Source organism: Petromyzon marinus, chromosome 39, assembly GCF_048934315.1.
Source record: "Petromyzon marinus isolate PM22_M1 ecotype Great Lakes invasive population chromosome 39, UKy_Petmar_22M1.pri1.0, whole genome shotgun sequence".
Lineage (NCBI taxonomy): Eukaryota > Metazoa > Chordata > Hyperoartia > Petromyzontiformes > Petromyzontidae > Petromyzon > Petromyzon marinus.
In genome coordinates this window covers 12,481,731-12,501,862 of record NC_133705.1, presented here as the reverse complement: position 1 = coordinate 12,501,862, position 20,132 = coordinate 12,481,731, and the positions used below count along the sequence as shown (strand labels likewise).

The window sequence follows — 20,132 nt, the reverse complement described above, 5'->3', positions numbered from 1 at the left end:
AGGCTGCACCTTTCTGTATTCGTCTTCCCGCTCATAAGCGGGGATTATTTTTTATCATGGATTTTCCAGAGCTCAGCCCCAGACAGCTCCGGATGAATATAATCCCTGCCTGTAGGATAAGCATTGGGGCCAATTGACGCGCTTTGTCTACATAGGCCACTGGTTCTTAACCTGGGGTGCACCAATTGACGCGTTTTGTCCACATAGGCCACTGGTTCTTAACCTGGGGTGCGCACATCTCCATGGGGGTGCAAGATGCCCTTTCTGGGACTGCGAGACACGCCAGATTTTTTTTTGGGAAGCTAAATCATAGAAAACACTCATTAAGCACGGGCACATAAGTACAACTCACATTGTTTCATCAAAAACCCCCATGTTGCTTATGAACATTATGAAATGTTTTAACGAATGAGAACCAACGAGGGTGTACGCAATTGCTGCAGTAAAGGTTCAGCAACCACCGTCCCCTGAGCGGTCGAGTCGGTTGCTGCAAGCGCACACAATGGGTGTGTGAGCCGTAATCCCTTCGCCCCTCCTGCGCCATCTCCCGTTACACACGGGGGGCCAGTGTTGTAAGGCATCGCGCATGAAAGCTGCCTCCTCTTTGTTTTACACACGGTGTTCTATAGCGATAGTTGTACAATCTTTCATTCAGTAATCCACTGCTGGATGAAGACCTCCCATACGCCGTTTGAATTATTTATTTAACCTGCGCGTGGTTTTTTTATATATATATCCACGTGTTGGTCTCTCTGTCTCTCGGTCTAATGCGGTACCAAAACAATGCATCTGCTATACGTACCACCTGTCTGAAATTGACATACGAGATCATTGTAATGTACAGCCCTTTGTCAATACGCTGCTGGATGAAGGCCTCACCAAGCTCTGTCAGTCGCAGGGAGATGTTTGATCAGGGTTGGTGTCGGTGCGATACCCCAGAACCGGTACAGATACCACTCGCCACTGACGCTAGCCGTGGCGGGGACTCGAACTCGGGTGGCCGGGTTTATAGTGCAGTGCGCTAACCGCTTCGCCCACCGCTCGAACCGCCGTCACCGCTGGTCACATTGCTGTAGTCATTAGACAAATATTTATATATGAATCACCACTTAAGCAACAGGGGTCATATTGCTTAAACCCACTTGTGTAACCCGCTGTTAGGTGCCCCATGGCCCATGCAACGTCTGAATTGGCCGTGATAGAAACAATGTCGGTTGCCTTCAGGGAGGGCCAATTCCCAGTGGGAACGCGTGAAAGCCGTGACACCTACATTTCCCAAGTACACAGTTTGTTGTTGGAGCGTTTAACTCGTGAGCTATTTAAAGGCACTCACAGGCACATGTAGCCAAGTGATAATAAGTGACAACATAAATAAACGGATCTTAAATAAAATAGTTATGTATATTATCGTTGTTCTGTCAGCCAATATGTGCCTTCCCCAGACCATACATTAAGTAGCAATTGTTTAACGACGCAAACGTTGGACAATCATCGACCTTATTAAGTCTATACTCTTTGGTTCTTTCGGTAAAGTCACGTAGGTAGAAATAAAATAAAATGAATCACGACGTTTTGGACGCAACACAAGCGTCCGTCATCAGGTTTTTTTTGGGTTAGATCACGTAAATATAAATGTGTCGTTAAACCCGCCACCACCCGACACAACCAATTAGTGAGGTTGTGTCACGTAAACAGAACATTCGAATTCGTTACTGGTACAGCACACCGGTGTGTTGGAGAGTAAATCCACAACATTGACAATCTGAGTACGACGTCTTGTCAGCGGTCAGGTGATGTTAAACAAAATACTGTTGCTGAGGTTACCTGATCTTCGTGGGGAGTGCCCTCCATATACATAACAAGGCGATATACAACTGAGAGATGTTGTACAAAACAAAACTCGTGCGCTGTTCTCGAGCAATATCTAAATATTTTACCAGGTAAGGCCCACTGAGCTATATAAGGCTATTTTTTTTTCAGAAGCGACCTGGCCACCAATTAGGAGGCGCATCACTTGGGAATGTATCGCAGCCAAATACTCTTAAAGCACGTTTCTAAATGTGGAGGGGGAGAAAACCGGGATGCGGAGAAAATGCCATGCGACCAGGGGGAGATAGACATGCAAACTCCAAATATACAGGCGTCGGGATGGAATCTACGACCACCTGTATACCAAGCGAGGTAGTTAACATCTCACCACCGCGGTACCCGATCGTCCCTCGGGGTTCGAGGATGACGTCCATCAGGTTTGGTGGTGGCTCTTGAGGTGGCTGATTAGTCCAACTCTGGATCCGCAGATCTTTGGGCATTGGGGTCCCCCCCCGGTTCCCGGTGTAAGGGGAATGCCAAGCCTATAAGCTGAGTAGATTTCGCTCATTAACCACAATGTTCCACAACAACGCTTGATGCGTATTACATACATTATTACTTGTCAAAAATTGATTGAGTACTTGTTTCGATATTTTCAGTTTATTTAAAATTCTTCGACACTGACCAACACTTAGTAAACCAAAGCAAGGAAATATATATTTTAATCGTGAATGTTTCAACTCGCCACCCCAGCCGGCTGATTATTTGAGTGCATCTTCACGAATTAACAACATTTTAGTCCTCTACGAGTAACGTATTATTACTTTCCCATAATTTCTCAAGATGTATTTCTCATCATTGTTTCTGTGGATTTATGCGTTACTTTTTAACAGGTAGCCTTCTTGCCAAGATGCAATGCAATGTACATTTCTGTTCCCGAGCGTTTAAATGCAACTGCATCTCAAGATGCTGTACAGATACAGAGGGCGTGATTATTTTATGGAAAGAAAGAGCGAGTCACAGTCACAAACAGACGAATAAAGGAACATCACAGGCCTGGACTTGATTAGGGACAGGGAGCCAGCAGCACTGATTGTTGAGAGGAAGGTATTTCTAGATAATGGAAGCAGGTGCCACCACTGATTCACCTCCGGCTGAGCTGAGATTGATTGGAGGAGGGGGGTGGCTGCGACAGAAAGCCGTGCTTTTTGGAGCAGAGCGCATGGAGGGCAGCAGTAGGGTGAGACAAGGGTGGTGGGATTCGGCAGATTTCAGTCCAAGGATGTATTGGGAGCCAGTGGACAGAGGTGGAGTGTTGGGATGATGCGGTCTTGTTCACGTGTGTGGGTGAGATCACTCCTAGAGAACGAGCTCTTTCTCCTATGTCAGCAGTTCTCCTGCTGTATCTCTTCCACCTGATGACGGTCGCTTGTGTTGCGATCAAAACGTCGTGATTTAGTGTATTTTATTTTATACCTACCTACGTGACTTTACCGAAAGAACCAAAGAGTATGGATCCCTGCAATCACAAAAAAAACTTCAAATTTAGGGTGAGAAGTCTGGCAAGGGGCATTTTGGATCATCTGGAGTGAGGGTTTTGGTGAGGGGATGTGTGGGGAGGCTTTAGAGGAGAGTTGCAAATAGCCGAGTTATGATGTGATCAAGGCGGAGATGAAGGGTCTCAGCAGCAGCCGTGGTATGGAAATGTCTGGCGCTGGATATGGAAAATATGGACGCATAAGGCTCACGTCCTGAATTAGTCGAACCGTGTCAATGAGTTCACTTGATTGTACACGTGCTCCGACTGTTTGCATATACAAATATATGCTAAATTTATTAGACGTGTCCAGTAACTGGAATCTGTAAGTGACAGACACTGCAATTTGCGTGTGCTAATGGGCCACGTTTCAACTGCAGCTGTTTATCTGGCCAAACAAAACGAGTGCAATTTAACACGGAGGCTTTCACGACCGATATCATCCATAATAGAGGTTTTTTTTTGGATTAGATCGCGCAAATTTATAAATATGTCGTTAAACCCCACCACCACCCGACACAGCCAACTAGTAAGGGTTGTCACGTAAACAGAACGTGGCCAATTCGTCACTAGTACAGCACACCGGTGAATGAGATTTACAAAATCTGGCTGTCGCCTGATGAAGCTAGTTGTAATTACTGGCGAAACGTCGTACTCAGATTGTAAATGTTGAGGCTTGGCTCTCCAACACACCGGTGGGGCTGTACTCGTGACGAATTGGCCACGTTCTGTTTACGTGACAACCCTTACTATTTCGATTTAAAGCTTTCGTGACTGCAATGATTCATCTTCTTTGGTTCTTTCGGTAAAGTCACGTAGAATGATAATAAAATAATAAATTGATAAAATAAAATAACACAATAATATTCTCACGACGTTTCGGCCACAACACAAGCGGCCTTCATCAGGTGAAGGGGGCGAGACTGTCTGGTAGGACAGCGCTGGAGTGAAAGAGCCACGTTCAGATACGGCCTTTAAGCTTAGAGTCGCGGCATCTCTTCAGAAAGGTGAGAGACTCGATTAGTTGAGCCTTCTTATCCCGAAGTCTGTTGAATGACTGTGTCGGGTGGTGGCGGGTTTTAACGACACATTTATATATTTACGCGATCTAACCCAAAAGAAAACTCTAAAACGGGAGCAACAAGCGGAATAGAAAGGTTATTGAAGCTCACCTTCATTTCGTGATTGTGCGAATCTTCAAATAACATTAGACCGGAGCATACTTTGAACACTTTGAGATTAGTAATTTCAAACCAAAAATAAAGACAAAGATCCCCCGTATAGCCTTAAAGGACCGTTGGAGCAAGTGCTGTTAGCGAGCACCTATGAAGGCCGGCATAACTCACGATGAGGGTGGGTGGACAGCACCACGCCCGGCCGCCTTTGTCTCCCCAGTGGCTATGTTTACACACCGCACGATGTACTCATTGAAGGCTGAGTCGACCTAGGGCAGGCCCAGGACCGGTTCAGATAATCGTCACTGGTGTTGGCCGTGAGCGGGAATCGAACTCGGATCGCCGGGTCCGTAGTGCAGCGCCCTAACCGTTCCACCACCGCTCCCCACTTAATCTTTACACACACACACAATCATCAGCCATGATCTATCCGCCACTAGTTGAATGCCTGCCCCGAGCTGTCTCGCCATCTCTCGCGCTTCTGCGATGCAACAATCCACCAAGCCAGCACCATGCACGCGAGCTGATTTTAATCACTCCGTCTCAGCGTTTCGACGTCCCCTTCAGACGCGTTCCATTCCTTGAGCGCGGCTCCGTCGCCCTCCTTGACTGACCATCGGGGGAAGAGAGAGGGGGGCGTGGGTCTAATCCCTTCGAGCAAACAAGCCATGGCGCAAGCCCATTTTTCTTCACAATTGAATCATATCTCTCTCTCGCCTGCTTGCGTTTCTCTGACGCACAGCACGAGCGCGCATCTCCACGGGCATCGGTTCCTGCGCGTGCCAGGCTACGGAGCGCGACGTTCGTCGATTTTTCGGTCGCGCTTGACGGCTAATTCGCTTTCGGGGGGCTCGGAGAACAACGGCCGAATGTCTGACAAAGCAAAGGTGGGTGGAGGAGGGAAGGGGGAGGCGGGAGTGCTGCTCGTATAAGCCGCTTTTGAGTGAGGCACCTGATATTCCCAGCGCAGCCACAAAGGCGCGGTTAAAGGAGACGGCGCTTAAAACTCCCTGGCGCTGTGCGGAATTGATATCCCTTTGGCCGGCGAGCGCTGGCCCGCAAGCGCCCTTAATCGGCACACGTGTAACAGAAGCCTGCAGCTTCCAACGCAGGAGTATGAGCGAGCGAGTGCTAAGCCGCGAGGCTGTTATTTATACGGAGACCTGTTGTTGCACACGGGACACGATGCCACTGTAATGCATTTATAGTGCATTACAAGTCACAGCACTTCTCTGCTACCTGCGCCTGCAGACAACGACACTTTATATGCCGCAGTTAAATTGGCCCTCGGGGTGGGGGGTGGAGAGGAGGGGTGGCGCAGTGGTTACTGCACCGCTCTCTGAACCTGGCCTCCTGAGTTTAATTCCCAGCCGCGGCTAATTATTAATCAGTGGCGAGTGATATAAACACAGGTCCTGGGTATCTCTCTATCTTCACCAGCTGGCACTGACCGGTGGGGTGAAGTATGGTCAAACAAGCCCTCACGACTGACACAGCATGGGTGGGCCATCATATAACAGCGAATTGACGACGGCCTGTTTTTGTTAAGTGTCCTACAGCCAAATGACCCTGCATCTTGTTCTTGTATCTCGGAGGCTAAGCAGGTTGACAGCCTGGTTAGTACTTAGATGAGGAACCACCAAGGGCTTGCGATGGGGCTGCACGGTGGCCAGCAGATGACAGTGTTGAGCATCATCCCCTCGTAAATGTGAGTTTTCTCATTTAAACCAACCTTCCATCAATGATATTGACCCAAGATCCCAATGCAGGACCCTCTTGCAAAGAATCCTAAGACTCAGTGGGGGCTTTCATGAATAATCACTTGGCATACACTAAAGCAATATAATGCACAGTGCACCGTGAATTCAACTGGTATCAGTTTCTTAACAATTAAGCAGTGCCATGTGAAGATGGAGCTTATTGCACCGTGCACTGCCCGTTGGGTCCCAGGTATTGGCAACAAAGCACTTTGGCAATCACGGCAGCGCTCTCCCCTTCAATTCCCACGCACACGGAGGAGGGGGAGGGAGGGAGGCGCGCACGCTTTCGCAGACGCAAGAGTGACTTGCCTTGGTACGTGCTGAACGGAATCGACTCGTCACTGCTCCGCATGCCGATTGCAAACTTAAACGGTCGTGCAGGAGAGTTCCCTTCTCATCCGCGACCCTTGTTATCCGCAGCATGGGCTGCAGGGTCTCCGCGGAAACGTCTTACCGTCTGTCCAAGATATTCTTCCGATTGTCGGGAATTCACCGCAGTTTGTACAATTCTGATTCGCCGAAAGCGCTTCCGATTGTCCGCAATTACTCTTCGCGTGTGAGCGAAGCCGAGTGTCAAATCCATCCTGTCATCTGGAGTGGGTCGCCCGCGACTTTTGTCTTGTCCGCGTTTAACGTTTTTAAAAGTTGCTTTGTGTAACCCAGGTGGCCCTTGAAAAAGAGGCGATCTTTCACGTGTGTCAGTCCACCACTGAGCCATAGCGGATGACGGACGTTGTATAAAATAATCAATAGCCCCCCCCCCTTGCCCGCCCACAAAGCATTTCCATTAATGAACTTGCAATTATGAATCGCTATATAGTTACTGCAGGTCCGTGTTATTTATTTATTTGCTTTCCCCCGGAACCATTTGGAGCCTGAGCATAAGCGTTGAGACTGGTGCACTGGGAAACAAGCAGTGTGAATATGTCAACAGAACAGCGTTGTTTCTCCACCCCCTTCATTCTGAAACCACGCTCTCACACGGAGAATTGCACAAAACTGAGCAGATGGAAATTGCTCCTTTGGTATTTAAGCAAATTAATTGGCGCATTGCGCAGTGTTGACACGTTAAAGGGGGCTTCGGAATCGCAGCTGCCGAATCTTTTCTGCTACTTCGGTATTCCAGATTGTGCGTGGGCACGATGTTCCGGTTTGTTGCCAAAAAGAAGTTTTAGCTGGGACTCGGAGCTTTGCCATATCCACACGGAGGGCAAGAGCTCACTGCACGGGTCCTGGCATGGGCTACACACAGACGAACACGATCCCCCTCCTTCCCCCCCTCCATTAGACTGGGCCGACCGCGAGGGCATTGTGTTGTTAGGGAGCGCCTATTATTGACAGCAGAACTACACGGTTGGATTGGCGGGGTCAGCACCATGCCTTCTCTGCCTTGTCTCCCTGGCACTAATCGATGCCTCTACACCACCACACCAGGTACTCATTTGACGCTGAGTTGACCTACGCTTGGCCCCGGCATGGCCAAGAATATAAATTGGGTTGACGAGCGCTGCAGCCGAGGGCGCTAACCATCGTGCCACTGTGGATTTCAACAAAAAATAGAAATAATGGTTGACGTGAAAATGTATTTGGACATGCTGCTAATAGCAACACAGGGGCACTAAGTCACTGCACATGAACTAGGACAAAGATCTTTACTTAGAAAGTTGGGACAAGTACTGTTAGCGAGACGCCTATTAAGGCTGGCAGGGCACATGAGAGAGCGGTGTGGCCAGGCACACCACGACCCGGCCACCTTTGTCTCCCCTACCACTGATGTTTACACATCCCACCAGGTACACGTATAAGGCTGGGTCTACCTGGTGACCGGTTCATACATTTGCCACTGATGCTACCTGCGGTCGGGAATTAACTTCAGATCGTGGGTTTCATTGTGCAGTCCGCTAATCACTCCGCCAGCGCTCACCACACACCGACATGGATTCTGATTTATGCTTTTGCAAAGACAAAGACTCCCTGTATAGCCTTAACAGACTTTTGGAGCAGGTGCTGCGAACGAAGTGGTGGTTGGCCAGCACCACGCCCAGCCGCCTTTGTCCCCTTAGTGGGGATGTTTATACACCGAACCAGGTACTCATTTGAGATTAAGCCGTTCTAGGGAAGGCCCAGGGCGGGTCGGGTAAGAGTCACTTGTCTTGGCCGTGAGCGGGAACAGAACTCGGGTCGTCGGGTTCGTAGAGCCTGCGCGCGAACTGCTCCACTTCCACTCCAAAGGCAAGGACAAAGATCCCCCGTATAGCCTTAACAGAACCATTGGGCGCAAGCGCTTTTTAGCGAGCACCCACACTATCAATCCCCACACAAACACACACACGCACACATGCGCACGCGCACAAGCGGGCATTTTTACCGCCCGACCGCAAGAGACACGCCCACAGCCCTGGTTTCCAGATAATTGCCCACTGCTTAGTTTCAAACGGCCAGACATCAGTCCAGGCTAGCTTGACCAAACCCTGGCCCGGCCGACACAAGCAAGGCTTGACCCCGCCAGTTGCTCCCGCTAAGCTGTCGGATTAGCGCTAATGGCAAAGTTCCGCCGGGGCAGAGAGCTCGCCCAATTTGCCCATCTGCCGCTCAGACTCACTGCGCTCAGGTCGTCCAACACGTGCGCTCTCAAAATACAAAATGCGAAGCTCGCTAAGTGCCGCCGCTGAGCAACAACAACAACAACACCAACAACGAAAAAACGGGGGGCTCCCAGATAACAAAAAAAGATTGGGGGGGGGCTGCCAAATAAAGCAGCACTTTTTGGGACACAAGGCGTTGTCACGTGGCGGGTGGAGGAGCGGGGGGGGGGGGGCATTTGTTTAAAAAATAAACGTGGCGGTGTTTAACGCCATCGGCGCGAGGGGTGTGTGGGCTCAGAGCTAATTATCGCACTCAAATCGTTTCCTAAATATTTTGTATTTCGAAACGGCTGGCTTGCAAACAACTTGAGTCCCAAAGTTAATTGCGGCGTTGAAAACCGCGTCCAGGTGGCCTGGGATTTATAAATACGGGGATAAATGTGCAAACAAGTTTCCGCACATTCTCAATGTGTTTCACCTGCATGCAAAATGTACCGGAATCCATCATACGGCTCAAGTTTGGTCCAAGAATTGTGCTAACACTCTTTGACATCGCTGCGCTCATGGGTATGAATACTAGCATGCCAGTTCTTGTGTGATAATAAACAAAACAAAAAAGTCTCCTCTATTCTTTCAAATAGATGTCAGCGACGAGAGGCGTAAGCGTGTATCGATTATTATCGCTTTGTAATCAAATGATGCACGCGTCGAATCAGGAGTCCGACGATCACAGTTTTTCGATCGCATATTGTTTGTAATTGGCTCCAATGGCTTGTGCAGCCGTTACTCGCCGCTATGTCCACTTACAATGTGAAAATAAAAGTTGGTTCTTGAATTAAATCGCAACCTGAGCAGTGAGTCTTCGCACCAATTCCAGGACGCATTGGATACAATCAGTTATCTTAATATTTAACAGCATTAAACGTTTAGTGATAGCGCATCTCATATGCTGCCTGAGAATTTAGTTCTCAATTTCATTTTTAAAAAAAACCTCACTTTGCATTTACTGTGGATCATTACAGGTAAAATGCATACAGGAGTCAAAAATCTGTCCTGTATCTCCACGTGGAAAGCGGTCCAGAAGTTGCTCTTCTGAAACAAAATTCGTCCGAACAACTTTGGTCTGGAAAGCCAAAAGGCTGACGGACCACAATAGTGTAACCTTCGTGTGGAGACGAAGCATAGAGCCACGCTGAAGTGTGCCCTAAACCCCGTTTGGTCGCTACCGCTCACCACGTTGTGAAGAAGAAAAAAACTCTTCTATCGAACTGTGACCCTGATTCGCAACAATTTGTAAAATTGCTGGGAATCGTTATACCTTCAGCAAGGCAATTTTTTGACACCAATTCACATGTGTGGGTGTCTGAGTGCGTATGCCGGGTTACTCTATATTTCAAGTATTTCGAGTGTGAAAATTACACACCACAACGTAATTGTTCGCGGGGTAATTACACCGCTCATATAATGATAGTGACACTTGGGTCTCCCTCTCAAAAAGAGATAACGAATCTCAATGAACTCCCTTCGAATTAATTAAGTAACATATTCAATTGAAATGCTATATTATATTCAGCCAAGTTTCTTAGATCGCCCTTCCACTGACCACCACGGCAGTATGAATAGGTACACCGCAGTTAGTCGAGGGTTATGCAGCGTGTGGTGAGTTAAAGTGTGGGTACTCCAACCTCTTACAAGCTATCTAGCCGTTGTTTAAAAGGAGGGCTCTCCAGAGAGACCTCAAGTGGAGGCACATCCATAAACCATCACGCGAACTCCGGTTGTCCTCACATCGGCTTTAGGGCTCGCCATCCAACAAAGACGGCCACTGCATCTCAAGCTTTCAGATGCGTTTCTGCAGCCGTCTGGAACGCTCTGCCTTCCGATATTAGAAAGCCACTGGAGCTATGCGCCTTTAAATCTAGATTTAAAACTCGTCTCTTGAGAACTGATTTTTGTGTTCGGTTTGTTGTCATTTCCTCCGCACCTCCGATTAGCACGGTTGGCTACGTACAGTTGCGAAAGAAGTGCAATACTGTATACATGCATACATCCACCAGCAGTAGTGTGAGGAAGTAATTTGCAGGGCTGCGCCTTTACCGGTTTACCTCTTCTATTCAGCGTTTGGCCGATTATTGCTATCTAGAAGGTTCTTTTGTCTGTAAGTGGACTAAAGGCCAACGTGAAGTTTGCTGTCAACAAACACTTATCAAGAAAAAAATTCCAACTTAAAATGTTGACACTTTTTCCAAACCATTTACATTTTGACAGTACAGTTGCTGCATTGTGCCGATTTATTTCGTCGAAAGCTCTAATTAATTAGTGCTGTCCATCTGTCTGTAACATAGGGTTCAGTAACTCTCAAAAAGGTTTTGGTTTGAAGTTGTGTTGCCTGTAAGAGGCTTATATTACGTAAAACCGAAAATAATTATTTAAAGGCTTACCCAGAACATGGCGATAACACATCAGCGATAACGGGGAAGCGCTCGCGAGCTGACAACGTCGTTGCTTGTGACGTCATCCCGTGACATCACACGACACAAGCCCCGTGACGTCAACTAGTTTCGCGACCCGGAGGGTAGCGTTATAGTCTCTCGTTGAAATTCTTTGCGATGACAAACGCACGTCGGAAAGTGCCACTGAATCCACGCACCGTGTGCACGAATAATTTTTCGTCCTCGTTTGTTTGCGGTTTTTTTTTCTTGTTTTGGCAGTGGGAAGAGATCAGCGGCTACGACGAATATTACACCCCCATCACCACCTATCAGGTCTGCCATGTGATGGAGCCAAGCCAAAACAACTGGCTGAGGACTAATTGGATTTCGTGCGGCGGCGCCCAGCGGATCTACATCGAGCTCAAGTTCACGCTCCGCGACTGCAGCAGCATCCCGGGCGTGGCCGGCACGTGCAAGGAGACCTTCAACCTGCACTACTACGAGTCGGACAGCGACTCGTCGGCTCACGTCGACGAGAACCAGTTCTTTAAGATCGACACCATCGCGGCGGACGAGAGCTTCACGCAGGTGGACCTGGGCGGCCGCATCATGAAGCTGAACACGGAGGTGCGCGACGTGGGCCCCCTCGCCAAGAAGGGCTTCCACCTGGCCTTCCAGGACGTGGGTGCGTGCATCGCGCTCGTCTCCGTGCGGGTCTACTACAAGCGCTGCCCACGCACCGTGCGCGGCCTGGCCGTCTTCCCCGACACGGTGACGGGCGCCGACTCGTCCTCGCTCATCGAGGTGCGCGGCGCTTGCGTCGACAACTCGGCCGAGAAGGAGGCGCCGCGCATGTTCTGCAGCGCCGACGGCGAGTGGCTCGTGCCCATCGGGAGGTGCGTCTGCGGCCCCGGGTACGAGGAGGTGGTGGTGGGAGCGTGTAGAGGTAGGCGCTGGATCTGTGAGACGAGAGTTTGCGTGTGTTTCTGTGTGTGTGTTGCGCGTGTGTGTGTGTGTGGGGAGCGGTGGCACAGTGGCTGTGGCGCTGCGCTACGAACCCGGCGGACGCGGGTTCGATTCGCGCTCACGCCCAACACCAGTGACGATCATCCGAATGGGTCCTGGGCCTCCCCTAGGACGACTCAACGTCAAATGAGAATCTGGTGCGGTGTGTAAAAACATCGCCACTGCGGAGACAAAGGCGGGGGATCATTTGTCTCCGTCTGTCTGTGTGGGGTCCGTCTTACATTCCAGAGCGTCTTATAATCCCGAGAATACTGTGTGTGTGTGTGTTATAAATGGGTACGTTCGATGTATTGGTCAAGTGTTCGTGGTGCGTGTGATTGGGCATCAAAGGTGGCCGGGTGGCTCAGAGGGCCAGAGCACTTATCCGGTCCCGATGAGGTCTGGGATAAAAATCTCGGTTTCAGCCATAGGTGATTAATCTGGGCTCCCAAGTGTAGTGCGTTGATGGTCCAAAGACAATTCACCAATAATTACAAGCAAAAAATGAAACCCAATAATTTATTTTACGTTTTTATAAGATGCAGAAGACCCAATAAAGGTCTTCAGAGTTCCATACAGAGAGAGAGAGAAAAACGATCCAGTTCACGTAACATGTCATAGCAAATACCTAGTTTTTTTCGTTCATATTTAAATGGGAGAATCTCAGCATGTCATGGAAAATACCTTTTTTATTTAATTGGAGAATCTCAGCGGTCAGGCACAATACTTTCGGCAGAAAATTCCAAATCTGAGTTGGTCTGCCACCCAACAACACTCTCTTTTGAAAGGAGCACTTTATATGAAATGAGAGGTTATTTGTGAAGAGATCTCAGAAGAATGTCAGAAGAAGTTTTATCGTATCCACTTCCTCGGGCAATTTTATGGCGCAGATCTGCCAGAATTATGAACCGATGCTTTGTCTCATGACATGAAACTGACGGCACAATTGGAAGGGCATTGGAAAAACAGAAAGAAAAATGCCCATACAGGTGGCTGGGTGGGTCAGGAGGCTGATCATTGTGTCAGATCAATGAACCGGTACCTCTGAGATTTAAGTTTAAGCCTTGGATGGAGAGCCCACGTTAAAAAAAAAAAACATGTTATCTCGTCCAGTGGATTTGTCATCACTGGCTGCTCACGGATACAAATAAATACAAGCAAATTAAAGTTTTTTGACACTTTATTTTCTTCATCCCAGCCACGAGGGATCAATATAGAGCAGCAGACATGGGGTTAAGCACCCAACCATATGTGTAAGAGCAGAAATATAATGTGGATTTAGCATGAGAATTATTGAGGATACGTCGGAGTAGTTCTGTACATTCCATTCAGGGATCATCACCTCGTATAACCCACTGCTCAGTTGTTTTAGAAGCGTTGTAATTGATGGTTGCACTGCACAGCCAACAGTACAGACGTAATTTAACGTGAGAAAATCAATAAATGCTCAAGGAATTGGCCAAGTAATTCCAAGAAAGTGGCTCCTAAAAATATTGCCTCAAAACCAAGTAAGGCAGTCGTGGTGAAACAAGAACCTTTTATTCTTTCGCAGGTTATACCGCGCGTTGTTGTTCAGCTGTGATGTCCTAAGTTTCACTCCACGTGCTAGGGAAACTTTTTTTTTTTCCCCAGAAAACTTTTGACGCTGGGATATCGTGTCGAATGGCACGCGATAAACCCCGAAAATGCGTCGGAGAGCTGTGCAGCATGACCATGAAACTCTATGTTTTTATCGAGTAGTTTTTTTACATACTGTATACAGTTCATTCTACTTAATAAGTGCCCATTTTGCTAATGTAAACAAAATGGTGCTCATGTAAATAATTTTGAAACGTGACAGATTATTGCACCACGTGCATGACCCGCTTCGTCCTGGGCAATACTTTAATTGTGCCGAACGACTATCTCTTAGAAATGCAACCCCACTATTATTAAAAGCGTAATTGCATTCCCCCCTCACATGTTATTGCGGCAAATGTCACCGCCAGGCTGTGTGGGAATGCACTTCACAGTTGATGCGTTAAACGTGTTCATTCAGCCCAGCTTTGCCTGCAGAATTGTGCGTTGCTCTGCTATATCAATAGAGCAAAGTTCTCATGCAACAAGCACAGATGGATTGAAGCTGGTATAACATTGGCTTGTGCAGGGAGTGGTGGTGCAGTGGGTAGTTCTCCACTTTGAATCGGACTACCCGAGTTCAATTTCACTGCCACGGGGCAGTGTAGATAATTTGTTGGGTTGTGGTCTGCTTAGCTTGCGCATTCCCTCCCTGCAGGGTCCTGTCGCTGCCACCCACTGCCAACTGTCTTGGGCTGTGGTCATCCGTGTAAAAGAGCTGTGCTTTGCTCATTGGGCCTTACCGGCTGACATAAAGCCTTAGTCTGACATCTAACAGCAGTAGCAAGCGATATCTTAAACGACCGTGGGTCCGTTCGCTGTCACCAACCCGAGCTGAGCAGCACGGTGAAGTTATGATCACAAACAACCTCCCTGACCACGCATACGGTGGGTTGACGCTCAGCACTCCCACCTGCTGGGAACCTCACGGCCCTGTAGCTAAAACACCAGGCAAGTCGAATCCAAGTACTCACCAAGATCAGCCCTACTTAGCATCCTCGATCTGCCATCACTGGGTGCAGTTCGAGCGATTTGGTCGTGACATTATTAACCATCCCACCGTAAATATCATGGGTTGTTTTAAATTGTTTGGGAAATACTTGTACGGTTTTTTTTTGTATTGCCCTGTGACATGAACTAACCGAGAAGTTGTACGAAATTGCAGGAGTGATGCTGTGCTGCCCCAGATGGACACGTTTGTTATTATTATTATGCACCACAATACACCACATGGCATTTCTCTTTTCGTTTGCCTGCAGGGAATAGTTAATATAACATTTATCAATTTATAAAGTTCCTGTAAGCCGCAGGGTCCCTTACAAATACACCTGTAATAGTCATATATTATTTTATACTTGTACGGTTTATACCCCGCGGATACTGGGGTATAATTTGAGGGGCATTTTTCCTATTCTGCTTTTACCTTTAGGGCGTATCCAGTATTACGAACTGATGTATTACTCTTTTCTTCCTTGACATTTTTCAAGAATTCTCTTTATTTCAGGAGGTAAAAAATACATGTATCGGTATGTACAGTGGGGGGGGGGGGAACCTTCAACCTCATCGCAAGGAATGTTCTGTAAGGAAGGTGGCATTGCAAGACACGTTGCCTATAGTATACTTTTCCTTTCAAGGCCACAGTGTTATTGACGAACAAGTTGCGGTGGGTTTTTTTTATACATATATTCAGAAGATGGAATCTAGTCGACAAAGATGCTCTTTTTGGCCTCGGTAAATTGTCCACAGTGCCGTCGCTTAGTTTGGCGAGCATCTGTGACACGCGGGGAAGGCGTTGGGAGTCAGCGCCTCGCTTGGCTGCCTTCGTGGCTCTTGGTACCGCGCTAACGTTGACCGCATCACCACGACGCCGGGCACTCATTATAGCGCCGAGTTGTCTAAAGGGGTCACGCACCCCCTCCTCGCCCCCTTTCCACTGCCCCACGCCCCCCACGGCGCGCGCGGCCTGAAATCAAGCACAAGTCACTGGGAACCAGTAACACGGTTATGCAAATCAAACCGCCACTCACCGCTCGTTTATGGACAGCGCGCTGCTCAACGTGAGCTGCAGCGTGGGTTTAGAACGATTGCGTGAACGCAGCGGCGACCGTTGGCGATCGCGTGAACAGACGTTGCTGGCTGATAACATCTCAAGAGTATGGCACCAACTTCAGTAAATTGCTCAATGAAAATATAGACCCATGGGTAGCAAGGATAGTTATTCGTACATATTTTGTATAAAGGACAATTAGTGGTGCCTTGCAGCAACTACATTTTTTTCTCCCCACCCCGATCCCCACCACCAAATGAAATCACGTGGAATGTGCCCAATCTCGGCGCATCTCGCAAGCTAACCAGGGTTGAATCTTGACAAGTGCTTGGATTGGTGAAGACCAGGCTGATAAAACAGATGTAGTAGGCATTGTGGGCAGTAGAGGGGGCAGTGGCGGTGACCGGTGTGCTTTTGATGCAATTTAGCACGTGTGCTTTCGCTAACAATACTGTTCATAATAAAAGTTATTTCGGGTTAGATCTCGTAAGTATAAATGTGTCGTTAAACCCACCACCACCCGACACAGCCAATCAGTAAAGTTTGTCACGTGCACAAAACGTGCCAATTAGTGACTACATCAGCACAACGGTGTGTTGGAGAGTAAACCCACAACATTTACAATTTGAGTCCGGCGTTTCGCTGGTAACAACAACCAGAATTTGTGGCAGAATTGCTGAAATATCTCTCATGGCCCACTAGGCGTGGTGAGAAGCCCTCATCCAGCCACACATCGACAAAAGGTGTCCGTGCGTGGACATGTGCACCACAAACGCTCAAACATATCGGTGACAGCCCACCGTGGCTATGTGTCTATGTGCCCCCATTCCTGCACTCGTTTGAATGTGGCTCAGCTAAAGGACTGAGAAGGAAAACTATACATCAAGCAAGATGTATTTTTGCCGGATGTGGCTCCTCAATATCGGAATGCTCGCGACAAATTCGTCGTGAGGATGTGCTGAAACATTGCTGATTATTGGGTAAAGGGTGGCTCCGATTGAAGATATTCATTACACACTTAATAACCGTGGTGGTCCCCATAAACAATGATTGTTATGGTGAAAATAAAATAAACGTACTGTAGTCGCAGCAATTGCCAGGGAGTAATTGCTCGTGCGTCGCGCGTTAGAGGCGTACGAAGCGTCTACATTCACGATTGCCATTAACAGTGAACACAGCGCTTCATGGTTACTTCGTCGGATTCCTCCAGTATGTAGATAAATATTCTGATTCCGATTTTTGTAAGGGTAAAAGTACAGCTATGCAATGTATTTCTCAAGCCCCCGATGGAAGAAAGGTCTTGATTTAAAGCTTTCGTGACTGCAGTAATTCATATTCTTAGCTCTTTCGGTAAAGTCACGTTGAAGGGAAACAATAAAAAAATAAAATATATATATTTTATTGTTTCCCTTCAACGTGACTTTACCGAAAGAGCTAAGAATAGGAAAAAAGCTCCTTCACTCGAGTGAGCTCGAGAGCCACTCCGCAGGGTAATAGGCCTACTCTTCTTCCACGCCGACGGTACATCCTGGAATAAGGGTACCGTACCCGCACTTAACTCCATCGCATGCAGCATGCAACATGCCGATCAGCTAACCGCTATGGGCCCAATTATACTTCCGGGTGGATAGAGACGGAGGAGATTTAAGAAACTTGAGCCGTTTGCTTAAACGGCGGCACAAAGAGAGTTACATCGAACACGGCGACCTCTGAATTGCTAGTCCAGTGTGCTAACCATCGCACCAGGGCAGCATCTTGACGGTTAATACTGCATACCATATTTTCAGATGGTCAGCGATAACCCGTTGGCTTTCCACAAATACACTTGGCTGGCATTGAGGCTAAATAAAACAAAGAGTGCAAACTTTAACTCAGTCGTTCGGGACTAAGGCCCAACAAAATCCACCACCACTACAGAATTTGTTTAACTCTCGCAAATGCACGAGCACCCAGAAATGCAGACTGAGCCCCGTACGTGCCTGATTCTGACAAAGACAGATCGCTGTTTGCAAAGACTAAACCCTCTCCCCTTGTCAAGCCGATAAAGGGATGCTTGATGAGTTTAAATCGGTGTTTTCAAAGCACATACAAACCTTCATTAGCGACTGGATGCAACGGCGCTCGAGGGAGCGAGGCGTTCCCTTTTTTCCGCTCACAGCCGTGAGAGTTGGGACGTCCGCTGTCCTTCACGCGCAAACTCACGGGGGTCTGTTTGGCTTTGTTATGAGAGGCACCACGAAGCGAAACTTCCTCAGAATAATGAACTTCAGGGAATTTCGCTCGACGGCACCTCGAGAACGCATTTCAACCTGACGGCGTCGTGTCGCTATAAAACATTGATAGAAGTGAATGATTAATAAAACAACATGTCAGTCCACTGCTGGATGAAGCTCTCGCCATTCTACATTGGTCGGGAGGGGCGGGTGACCATTCTTCATCACACTCGCCAATGCCGCATGACGGAGAGAAAATAGTCAGCTTTCTCGTTCCCACTAAACAAGTGTTTAACATATTCTTATTTTTTTCTGTAAAGTCACGTTATTATTTTGTTGTTTCTCTTCAACGTGACTTTACCGAAAAAACTAAGAATATGAATTACTGCAGTCACGAAAGCTTTAAATCAAAATTTAAGTGTTTAACAGTTGAACACGCAGTAGGCTTTTGCGACCAATATCATCCATAATACAGGGTTTTTTTGGGGGTTAGATCGCATAAATATCTAAATGTGTCATTAAACCCACCACCACCCGACACAGCCAACTAGTAAGGGATTGTCACGTAAACAGAACGTGGCCAATTCGTCACTAGTACAGCACACCCGTTGTGTGTTGGAGAGCCAAGCCACAACATTTACAATCCGAGTACGACGTCTCGCCAGTAATTACAACTAGCTTCATCAGGCAACAGCCAGACAAATGTGGCTGTCGCCTGATGAAGCTGGTCGTAAACAAGTGTTCACCCGCCGTGCCGCCTTGCAACCTGGACGTGGTAACCGAGGGCCCTGTTCCAGAACATGTTGGGGGGGGGGGGGGCCTTCGCTGCTTTTCCTTTTTTCCCTTCATGCACTGCTCAACAATAGTTGTCTATTTCCTGCTTTTGTTTCCACCTCGCCCCAAGGAAAGCGCACGCAAAACATCGTACAGTTTCTGCGCAGCGAACGTAGGCGGGCTTGACAAAAGTGGAGGGAAACGTGGTTGTACGCGACTGTAACGGGTCCCAGGTTCAGGGAGGGGAGCCCTGACCCCCACACCTCCACCCCCCTTTCGCAAAATAAGTGGGCCATCCATTTAGTACGTACGCATGGAGGGGGGGGGTTAACCCAAATGCGTACGCTTGCATATGGGAGCGGTCTACTGACAATGTACATATAGGAAACGGGGGGGGGGGGGGGGTGAAGCCTCGATAATAATGATTTGTCTACATTGGCCTTCAAATTAGTTAGATAGTCCGGCGGTGGACTATCTGTTTGCTTAAACACGTTTATATTATTAATCCTGGATCGTTTCTGCGTGGATTAAATATCGGCCGATCTATAGGATTTGGGGGGGGGGGGGGATGGGTGGTGCGTCAGGCGTACGTACGCAGGTGGGGTGGGGGGGGGTAAAAAGTACGCGTGCGTACAGAGGGAGGGGGGGGTGGAGGGTCAAGTTTTGACATATTTTTTTTACGCACCTACTAAATGGATGGCCCCTATGTTGGGTTGTCTATCTCAGTCACCTACAGAATTTCATTCGCGAGAAAAAATCATTTTCGACCGAGTCTCTGCCTCCCAAAACGCAATGTTCGCAAACGCGTGGGCAAGGTACAGATATTATGACACTGGGCGCAATCGAGTGCCAGGGAAAAGCTGCTCCCCTATGATTATGGTGACGAGGAGTGGGAAGAGGTGTCGGGGCTCCAAGCCAACGTTACTGCGGGGCCGCCCTGTGTGTGCAGACCCTGCTCTTTCCACGGTTCAAGTTGGTCTTTCATTGTTTTTTTTTCGGGTACAATGCACAATTGATTGTGCTTCACGTGTGCCGTGCGGCGTCCGGTATGCATAATGTTTCGCACAGTCGCCAAATAAAATGTTGACCTTGGTGTCCCGTCGGCCGATAAATAGTTTATTCCTTGGTTTAGCAGAATGTACTTTTCAATATACATGCTGTTATATAAGATGCTGAAG

The 20,132-nt window shown here is 48.1% G+C and overlaps 1 protein-coding gene across 5 annotated transcripts in view; it reads left to right on the top strand.

Moving 5' to 3' along the window:
- The window catches only part of LOC116950470 (ephrin type-A receptor 4-like), a 149,867-nt gene that overhangs the window by 7,753 nt on the left and 121,982 nt on the right, over window positions 1-20,132 (top strand). For all 5 annotated transcript variants that reach the window (XM_032968252.2, XM_032968248.2, XM_032968251.2 and 2 more), the window contains exon 3: window positions 11,578-12,244. In XM_032968252.2, coding sequence (XP_032824143.1) covers window positions 11,578-12,244 — 667 coding nt within the window. The remainder of the gene's footprint in view (window positions 1-11,577; window positions 12,245-20,132) is intronic.